Below are 11,280 nucleotides of genomic sequence, written 5' to 3' on the forward strand. Positions count from 1 at the left end.
CTATATATATATATATATATATATATATATATATATATATATATATATATATATATATATATATATATATATATACACATACCGGATTAATACTGTCAGAAATGCAATTATCATTGATGAAAATCACAGCAAGTTCGGCGCTAGTTAGCCTTCTGTTGCTTAGCTAACAGGAAAAGGATTAATACTACCAAACAGGAAGAAGATTAATACTACCAAACAGGAAGAAGATTAATAACACCAAACAGGAAGAAGATTAATACTACTAAACAGGAAGATTAATAATACTAAACAGGAAGCTAACTGACGAGGAACATGTAGTGATCTCCATCAATAATATATATATATAAGACGATGACGTCATTACGACGTATATATATATATATATATATATATATATATATATATATTATATAAGTTGCAGATGGTTCAGAATAGAGCTGCAAGAATTATTGTTGGTGCTAGTCGTGTTGAACACATTAGCCCACTTCTGTCGGAATTACATTGGTTGCCGGTCAGCAAAAGAATTGTTTTTAAAGTCTGTATTTTGGTTTATAGATGCTTAAACGGATTGGCTCCGCAATATCTGTCCGAAATGTTGATTGACAGATCATCGATTTCTTTAAAAACTGGCCTACGATCAGATCGGGGAAACTTGTTAGTGGTCCCGGTTACTAAATTAAAGATTGCATCACGTAGTTTTGCAGTTTATGGACCAAGGCATTGGAATGAACTTCCATATTTTTTGCGCCGGTCTGGTCTGACACTTCCCCAGTTCAAGAGTCAATTGAGGACATATCTTTTTTCCTTGTAGAAAATTGCCATAGTTGTAAAGCGCCTATGAGAATATTTTTAATAGGCGCTATATAAATGATCATATAATAATAATAAATGATAATAATAATAATAAGTGATAATAATAATAATAATAATAATAACGACCCCGTTTTTATTACTCCATTCAAAAAATTCCCTTTATACCTCTTTACTTTCTTCCATCTTTCCCCCCTCCACATCATCATCATCATCACCACCACCGCAGCCGACATCATTATCCCTAATGACGTCATCTTCATCTTTGATGACGTCATCGTCCTCTTCTACTTCTTCTTCCTCCTCATCACTGTCCGTAATGATCCTTTTCCTTTTCCTTGGAGATAAAAAAATCAGTATGTGTGTTTCAAGAGAGATAGATAGATAGATAGATAGATAGATAGATAGATAGATAGATAGAAAGATAGATGGATAGATATATATATATATATATATATATATATATATATATATATATATATATATATATATATATATAGAGAGAGAGAGAGAGAGAGAGAGAGAGAGAGAGAGAGAGGGAGAGAATAATTATAATGACTATAAAATCAAACAAATCGGTCAAACGAAATCAGTAACTATAATAACATACTTCTTGATTGCTGCCTCTTCCCCATCATTCTTTTCATCATCACCACCACCATCATCATCATTAGTATTTTTTTTATTATTATTATTCCCATCACTAGCCACCTCATTAGCATTAACTTTAGCCATCTCATTAGCATAATCTTTAGCTACCTTATTAGCATATTCTTTGGCCTTCTCATTATCATAATGTTTGGCTATATCATCATCATAATCTTTAGCGGCATCGTCATCTTCATCGTCGTATTTATCGTCTGGGACCATAGAACTAAAAGACGGTAGAAACGACGATGATGAGCTGAAAAGATCGTAAGATGACATTCTATCTAGTTCTTTGCTTGGTTTATTTCTGCCATTATCACCCGCTACAACACCGTCATCATCACGATCATAATCAACATCATTTCCGGTGCAACCACCATCATCATCATCACCACCATCGTCTTCATCATTAGCATCAGCTGCAGTGGCACAGTTGGTTTGGTCATCGGCTGGTGGTATAAAATCGTAAAAACTCATTGATCAATTTAACTACAAAATTTAATCAACATTAACAGGCATTCATGGATACGTACACACACACACACACACACACACACACACACACACACACACACATACACGCCCACACAAGCATACTTTTTTGAGTGGTAAAAGTACCAGAACAAAACTGCAACAGCTCATCTTCCTCGTCACAATTTCCCGCCATTTTGTTACTTCCCGCCGTTTTGCTATCTTTGGTGCATAGATCGTCGATTGCTGACTTGAACGACGTTCTTTTTGATTTATCGGGATCCATTAACCTAATGAAATCAATAAATCAATCAATCAAACAATGAAGATATACATTATACAAAAATAACCAATCATATCTCTAAAAAAAATACCACTGAACCGACTGATCCAAAAATACCGACCAATCAACAAGCAGCTGAGAGTTAAAGTCCTGCCCTGCCATAGAATCGGTCCCTAACAATTGCGAAGTTGAGCAGAAACGACCGCCATCATCGATGACGTCATCAACGACGTCATTTCCGTCAGGGGAAGCGAATTTCGAATCATCGTCATCATCCTCCCGGTACTTAGTTCTTTGCTGCGTAAATATTGACACAGATGACGCCGCGTTATCATCATCATCATCACTATTTAGGTTCTTTGGTAACTTCTTATTTCTGATCTTCTGCCCGGCCGGAATCATAGAGCAAATTAGGTCGTTGTAAGCCATATCGTTATCTTTGCCGGTTGATGGTAGACACGCCGACTCGAAACTTCTCTCGCCTACCATAACAGTAAAAGTAATAAATAATAATAATAATGTTATCATTACTACTGGAAACAACCGCAACAAAAATGACGATAATTATTATCATAGCATCCCGAATAAAACAATCTTGTAAATCTGTAGCCTAATCTAATTCCTATGAAAAAAAACATACACTACACACATACGCATACTAGTAAATATATATACACTTACATACTCACACAGATAGGCGGATATACAGACATACAGGAAGACACACACAGACATACACAGAAAGACATACAGACAGACATGCACATACAGACATACAGGAAGATACAGACAGACATACACAGAAAGACATACAGACAGACATACAGGAAGACACACACAGACAGACATACACAGAAAGACATACAGACAGACAAGCACATACAGGAAGACACACACAGAGAGACATACACAGACAGACATGCACAGGCAGACATGCACAGACAGACACACAGACAGACATACACAGACTTTTACTATCGTGGAACAGGCTGAAGCTAATATTAGTGTTGCAATCTTTGTCGATGTCATCATTATCAAAACCTCTCTCGTAAACATCATTATCATAATCTCTTCTATTATTATTATTATTATTACTGTTTTCTTCTTCTTCTCCATCATTGGCACCTCGATTTTTTTGAGATGAAAGCTCTTTGAATGGTCTTGGAGACAGTTTGACTGCACGGATAAGAATTAGAATAAATTAATAAATTATATATACATATGGTTATAATAAAAACTCTTTTATTCCAACTGAGAGTCGTTAAAACGAAAGAGGAAAGAGTAATTAAAAATGTAATAATGTTCAAGTGCAAACCACAATGCTCATTGCCCATCTAGGGCAAGTGCAAAGCGGTAATGTATTCAAATCGGTGGTAATAATAATAATAATGATAATAATAATAATGATAATAATAATAATGATAATAATAATAATGATAATAATAATAATGATAATAATAATAATAATCTGCTTGCGATCGCGGCGACAGTTCGAGAAGGACTCTGGCCAGTTTGCAAAGACTATCACAATGAAAAGATTTTTAAAACCGAATTGCACGTTCAACAACAATAATAATAATAACAACAATAATAATAATAACAATTATAATAATAATAACAATATTATTATTATTATTATAAATAATAATAATTGTATGCCAAATAAAATTTGTGAAAAAAAAAATGATTATAACTCTTATGATTTTCAGCATTTATTTGGCCCAGGGGTAGAGCATCTTCATCGAAGGGATCATAACTCTTCTTCTTCATTTGCGAATCATTGCCATCATCGTCGTCGTAATTATTATTATTATTATTATTCTTGTTATTATTTTTATTATTATTTTCTTTGTCATCATCATCGTCATCATCATCGTCATCATCATCTCGTATCACATTGGCCTGTTTCCTCCTTTTTATATTTACACAATCATCGTCATCACCATCATCATCATCATCATCATCGATATTATTATTATTATTATTATTAGTAGTAGTAGTAGTAGTAGCAGCAGCAGCAGCAGCAGCAGCGTTATCGTCGTCATCATTATTTTTCTTCTTAATACTTCTGTCTCTACGATTGGCGTGATTTTTGAATTTGTCAGAGTGCTTGCTTTCATCATCATCGTCATCGTCGTCATCATCATCATCGTCGTCATCATCATCGGCTTCAGTTTCTATGTACGGGTTAAGCTGAAATTTTTTTAAAAACAAATTTTCAATTAAATCGATTTTTAAAAAAATTAATACATAACAAAACCGTCGTCAACGACAGCAACAACCTCAATTCTCTTCACGGCCATCTCTTCTTCATCTTCCTCCTCCGTTTCCTCCGCGTCGTCATCACCATCAGCAACACCACCACTGTTGCCATCATCGTCATCATCATCACTACTACTACCACTACCACTACTACTACTACCACCATCATCGTCATCATCTTTCTTTTCGTCTTCTTTTAACCTCGAGATGGCGTTTCCGATACCTTTTTCTTTGGCCAACTTCTTAAATTGTTTCTTCCTCTCTCTGAGTCTCTCTGAGCGGACCTCGCTCATCTGCTGCTTCAGCTGCTGCTGCAGGTGTCGCAGCTTGGAGCCCTTCAGCATCTCGTCGTCGCGTGCGTCCATCTTGTAGATTATCTTCTCCACTTTGAAGCCGCTGTTGTTGTTGTTGTTGGTGGTGGTGGAGTTGCCGTTGGTGATGGTATTGTTGTTGATGAGGTTGCTCGTAAAATTGGACGTTGAATCCGTGTCCTCTGATATCTGCCTTGTGATTGTACTGCGTAAGAAAGATTGGGAGAATGAGTGTGTGTGTGTGAGAGAGAGAGAGAGAGAGAGAGAAAGAGAGAGAGAGAGAGAGAAAGAGAGAAAGAGAGAATGAATGAGTGTGAGTGTTGTGTGTGCGAGAAAGAAAGAATGAATGAGTGTGTGTGTGTGTGTGTTGAATGAGTGTGTGTGTTCGAGAGAGAGGGAGAAAGAAAGTTAAAGTTTAAATTTGATTTAACACGCTAATAACAAGAAATTAAATTTAGAATACAACAACAGTAGAAACGTTCAAATGAATGTTTTGCACGTGTATGATTGAATGTTTTGCACGTGTATGATTGAATGTTTTGCACGTGTATGATTGAATGTTTTGCACGTGTATGATTAAATGTTTTGCACGTGTATGATTGAATGTTTTGCACGTGTATGATTGAATGTTTTGCACGTGTATGATTGAATGTTTTGCACGTGTAAGATTGAATGTTTAAATGTGTATGATTGAATGTTTAGCATGTGAATGATTGAATGTTTAAATGTGTATGACTGAATGCATGCGATTGAATGCATATAAATGAATGCACTCGATGCGTCTTTCTTTGACTCTGAGTTAACAACCCAACAACAACAACAACAACAACAACAACAACAACAACAACAACAACAACAACAGCAACAACAGCAACAGCGACAACAAAAAAGTGCAACTACCCACCACAATTCAACAGTGGTAGCCTGTGTCTTATGTTTAGATTTCGAATTCTTCTCCAGTTTGCTAAACAATTTCTCAATCCCTGACCTCTTTGTGGCCTCATCGTCATCACATATTATCAAATCATCATCACCATCATGACTATCATCACCACTAACGAAGATTTTGAGATCATTACCAGCACCGCCACAAGCATCATCTCTCTGACGATCATTACCATCACCAGTCACATCATCATCATCATCATCATTCTTATTGTCACCAAGGGAGAATCTTTTTTTAACTCTATCTAACAAGTCACTCTTTCTATTGAAACATGATGACGATGACGATGGTGACGTCATTTCTATTGTTGGAATAAATTTCTTACTATCAGCATCACCGCTACCACTATGATGGCTATTATTGTGTTTAAATTTTAGATTACTCTTAAAAAGGGTAAACTTTTCATTTACGTTAAAATTATTAGGATTACTATTACTACTACTACTACTGCTGCTACTAGCTGTAGTAAGGGGATTAGTAGTATCAGGAGTTAGGGGGTGCAGCAGTGGCCTTGAACCTTTCCAAGGGGGTGGGGTTAGGAATAACTGGGTAGGGGTCTGATGTTTTTGGAGTGTTTGCAGAGAATAGAAATCTTTTGTATTTTTGTGTATCGTCGTATTGTATCTGGATGTATTGAGCTGATTGTGTGGCTGTTGGAGCTGCTGCTGGGGCTGGTGACGTTTCAGCTGCTGCTGTTGCAGTTTTTTTAGTGAATTAGTGAAGTCTATGGACTCTCTTTTCTGCTGAACCCTGGCCAGGTATGACGACAAGTCTTGCTTGGCTGGCTTATGATAGGGCAGCTTGACACTCGACTCTGTGACAAATATTTAAAAAATGAATAAATTTACTTATGATTATTATACGAGGCGCAATTGATAATATTAATGATTATGTAGTTATAGTGAAGGAGAAGAATTTTTTTTTCAACTAAAATATCTACCTCTGACAATCCTTTGCGTCTCACTGTGCAACTTGAGAAGATTGTCTTAAATTTTTAAAAAAATATTTAAAATTAAAAAATGACAAAAACATATTAATTAAATAATTTAAAATAGTATTTATTCTTTGTGTATATATATAAAAATTGTTCGCTTTTATACTTTTTAAAACAGAAATTAGGAAAAATTCTGAATAAAAGGATCATAAAACGATAGTCGATTTAATCAACGATGATTTTTCAACTTTCGATTTTGCATCAGTAGGAGGTTCCAGATAATTTATGATGATATATATCATGATATGTCGTGATATATATCGTTGAAATCACTGAATGTTTTCCCAAATGCCTTGATATAGCAATAATTTAAGGATGAAAAAAACCGTGTATCATAATGATGATGATGGTGCAGTGATGTAAAGATAGTGATGGGAGCCTGGAAAAAACTGCTGCTGTAACCGGGTTCGAATGCCAATCCCCGGCTGTTATGAACAGTAGGTTTGCAGTGTATTTAGTACTACGTTACATATAATAAAAATTATAAGTTACAACATTACTTACACTACACATCATTGTCTAATCTAAATTCTAAAGTCTACTAACTTTCCTTAACCTTTTAACCCCTAACCTTGACCAATTCAATCATTCATTCATCCATTCACTCATTCATTCATTCATTCAGAGAAACTGTTTTGCAAATGCTAATGTTTTCATTTTTCATAAATAAATTCATAGAAACATTTTACAATTTTACATGTTTCGTCTTTATATTACTTTTATTGGATCACAGATTATAAATGTACCTATTGTTTAAATATTTAAAAATTGAATGACGAATATTATTTCAATTAAAATTTTATTCAATTAATAATTAATTTAATAATTTCATGTTTCACCCTTTTTAACAACTCCAACTGGCTCCATTTCTTTATTGAGATTTTCCTTCGCAGAAATTTTTAACTTAATATATTATAGAAAAAAAACAAAATAAAAATAAGATTTGATATTAATTAAAAACAATTTTATTAAATTAAACATAAAATAATAAATTTGACTTTTTAAAAAGATAAATCAAAAAACCATCCACAATTAAAATTTGGCGCACATCACGAGCTGAAATTAGATAAATGTTTCATAATAATTTTCACAAAAGCATGGAAAGCTAAACAGATAAATATCGAACCACTTTATGCTTTTGCTTTATCATCATATAAATCTATTCATTAATTTTTTTAATTTTTTTGCTTTATCATCATATAAATCTATTTATTAATTTTTTGAATTAAGTTTTAATAAGTTATACAGAGATTTACAAAGTTATACCGAGTTATACCAAGTTATGCAAAGTTATATAGTGTTATACAAAGTTATTCAGAGTTATACAATGTTATACAGAGTTATACAATGTTATACAGAGTTATACAAAGTTAAAGAGTGTTGTACAGAGTTATGCACAGTTATTTGATATCATTTAAAAATAAAAAATTTGAATTTTAAAAAAATTTTGGATTTTAAACAAACAAATATAACGAAATATCGACCGATAAAAAATTATTTATTATTATTGTAATTATTTTTATATAGTGATGACTCGATCCTATAAGATATCAATTCCCTTTCGGTTTCGATTATCTTCAGGTATAAAATTTCGATTTCGATTTTTTTCAAAAGAAATTCAAATCAATGAATTTTGGTTTTTAAATTTTATGGAAACAATTTAATTATTTAAATGTTAAAAACAAATTATTGTAAGTCATAAAACATGTCAAAAATTATCAGTCTTAAAACAAATGTCAGAACTCAGAGTAAACATCTTTCTAATTATATGGTCCAGCCGCCTCCAACATCCAATCAACATTTTGTTTGTATTATCACATTCACTCCTTAGAAGTTCTCGAAGGATAATAATTCACGTAAAAACAACAAGAACAGTTTATTAATTTATCAAGAACAGTTCACAACATATCATAATGGCTAAATCAACATACCAAAAAGAAATAATTTATACATGCATATGAATGTAAATCAAGAAATACCAAAAACTATATAACTAAATTTAAAAAAAAAGAAACCATTCTACATTTAATAGATGAATAAATAGACATTATCGAAAAAATTGTTCAAAAAAACAAAATTTAAGGCGACGACGAAAAACAATTTATTATGTTTTGTTGGTGTGGTAGTGTGAAGCAAATTCAAACAACAAAAAAATAGTAAAAGGTCGTAAGAATAGTAGTCAGTCACCTACCTACAATTAAATTACTCTCAGGGCCCTAGCTTACCTATAATGATTAGCTCATCTCACCTACCTACAGATTTGTATTTCAAAGATTTAGGAATTTTACATGTTTCAGGTATTGTATTTTACATATTTTATCGTTTTTTTTAATTTGCCTTTTTTGTATAATTTTATTTTTTTATTTTTTTTTGCTAGAAGCTTTTTAACAAATGTTAAGCTCTAGCCTACTTGCAATTGTACAGCTCATCTCAATCCCTAACTTACTTAAGAAATAAATTAAAGTCTGGTAAAGAAAATAGAGAGTTGAAGAGAAACATAACAACGACAACACCAAAAAATGGATGTTGTGTATGTGTGTGTTGTATCGATGTGTGTGTGTGTTGTATACATGTGCGCGTGTGCGCCCTCCAGAAACTTCTTCACTACGGATGAACCTCCATTGCACCGACCATCATCTGGCACGCATCGTGAGTTTGACCGGATACTGAAAAATACTAAATCTGAAAAAAAATAATATTTTAAAATAAAACCAAGCCATTGGAAAAAAAGCAATAGGCAACTTATGTTATTGAGATAACAATCCACTCCAATCACTCCAAAACATTCCAATCGTTTGTTCAAATTCGAGTACTTTCTATGGTACGACGGCAAAATATTTCTCGGTAATATTTATTATTATTACTGTTGTTGTTGTTACCTTCGAATTGTCATCGGAACGATCATCAGAGACCACCATCTGAAACGTGCTGACGCCCACCACAGCCCACCTCTCATTCTGTAGACAAGTTTTTTTATATTAGCGTGTTGGTAAATCAAGGAACAAAGTAACGAACAAATAAATGATTAACTGAATGATTGAATGATTGGTTGAATGGTTGAATGAATGAGTAAATGAATGGATGAATTAATCAATCAATGATACAATGAATGAATAGAATGAATTAATCAATCAATTAATGTAAGAATAATTTGAAAGAATGATTGATAAAATGAACAAATGAATGAATGAGAAAAATAAAAAACGAAACTAAACCTTACTTCAAAAATCGTCGTTACTGTACTCCATTGCACCAACCACAATCATCTGGTCGGCACACAAGATGTTATCCAAATAGCACAGTGTCAGTCGGACAGACAACGAGCTGATTCTTCTTACACCACCATCATCATACGTAAATTATTATGAGACAACCATCTGAAACGTGCTGACACCCACCACTGCCCACCTCTCATCATTCTGTAGACAAATTTTTTTATTAACATAGTAGTAAATGAATGTTCGAACGAAGGAACAAACCAATAAATGATTGGTTGATAGATGAAATGAATTAATTAATTAATCAATCAATCAATGTATCAACGAATGAATAGAATGAATCAATTAGTCAATTAAATAATTTGAAATATTGAGTGAGAAAATGAATGAATGGGGAAAAATAAAAAAACGAAACTAAACCTTACTTCAAAAATTTTCGTTACTGTACTCCATTGCACCGACCATCACCATCTGGTCGGCACACAAGATGTCATCCGAACTGCAGAGTGTCAGTCGAACAGCCAACGAGCTGATTCTTCCTACACCACCATCATCATATGTAAGTCATCAAGAGAGACCACCGTCTGAAACGTGCTGACACCCACCACTGCCCACCTCTCATCATTCTGTAGACAAAATTTTTTATTAGCGTAGTAGTAAATGAATGTTAAAATCTTAGAAGCAAAAAATTATAAAATGAAAATAATGGCAAATAGATAATAGAGTGAAATGTAAAAAAATTCACCGTCGTCCATTTGAAAAAGACAGAATGTTAAATGCTTTCCGGTTCCTACGTTGTCCTCCAAAGCTGATGCCAGTCCTCCTCGAGATTGTTGTTGAATCACAGCCCGTATTGAAGAAGAAAGATAAAGAAGATTCTCATCAGAAAGCTTAGCAGTGCCTGCATCTCAAATTGCTTAATAAAAATAATCCTATCTACCTATTCAATTACCTTAACTAATATATATTAAATTATTAATGGTACGATAGTCGAAAGTCCCCCTTCATTCTCCCTCCTTGCACAGAGGCTCACCGACAGCCAGGGCACCGGATAGTAAACCATTGCCGTGCGGATAGTAGACTATTGACGTGCGGATAGTAAACCATTTGCCGTCCGGAAGCCGTGCGGGTAGTAGACTATGGCCATGCCGCATGGTAAATCATTACCGTGCAGATAGTAAACCATTGCCGTCCGGATAGTAAACCATTGCCGGTTCACCACTGGGCCACCAAGGCTTACCTCTGACAAGAGACTTTGAAATCCAGAGTCAATCGGCTATCGTACCCTCAACTTACCTATTCATTACAATTAAGCCCTAGCTTACCTAAAATTACAA

General features: G+C 33.8%; 2 protein-coding genes across 2 annotated transcripts in view; both read right to left on the reverse strand.

Annotated features, from left to right (window-relative positions):
* The window catches only part of HELRODRAFT_189525 (hypothetical protein), a gene marked incomplete at its 5' end in the record, with an annotated part of 7,575 nt that extends 3,593 nt beyond the window's left edge, over positions 1 to 3,982 (reverse strand). The window contains 6 exons of the mRNA XM_009030680.1: positions 979 to 1,147; positions 1,421 to 1,907; positions 2,056 to 2,219; positions 2,334 to 2,694; positions 3,182 to 3,388; positions 3,907 to 3,982. Of these exons, the coding sequence (XP_009028928.1) occupies positions 979 to 1,147; positions 1,421 to 1,907; positions 2,056 to 2,219; positions 2,334 to 2,694; positions 3,182 to 3,388; positions 3,907 to 3,982 (1,464 nt within the window). The remainder of the gene's footprint in view (positions 1 to 978; positions 1,148 to 1,420; positions 1,908 to 2,055; positions 2,220 to 2,333; positions 2,695 to 3,181; positions 3,389 to 3,906) is intronic.
* Positions 3,983 to 4,455: 473 nt separating this feature from the next.
* On the reverse strand, positions 4,456 to 7,592 carry HELRODRAFT_164680 (hypothetical protein; the record flags this gene model as incomplete). The annotated part of the gene is made up of 5 exons (XM_009030681.1): positions 4,456 to 4,990; positions 6,249 to 6,288; positions 6,411 to 6,545; positions 6,672 to 6,716; positions 7,565 to 7,592. 5 exons carry the CDS (start codon positions 7,590 to 7,592, stop codon positions 4,456 to 4,458), a joined length of 783 nt encoding a protein of 260 aa, XP_009028929.1.
* Between the last annotated feature and the right edge of the window lie 3,688 nt (positions 7,593 to 11,280).

Source organism: Helobdella robusta (genome assembly GCF_000326865.2).
Source record: "Helobdella robusta unplaced genomic scaffold HELROscaffold_7, whole genome shotgun sequence".
NCBI lineage: Eukaryota > Metazoa > Annelida > Clitellata > Rhynchobdellida > Glossiphoniidae > Helobdella > Helobdella robusta.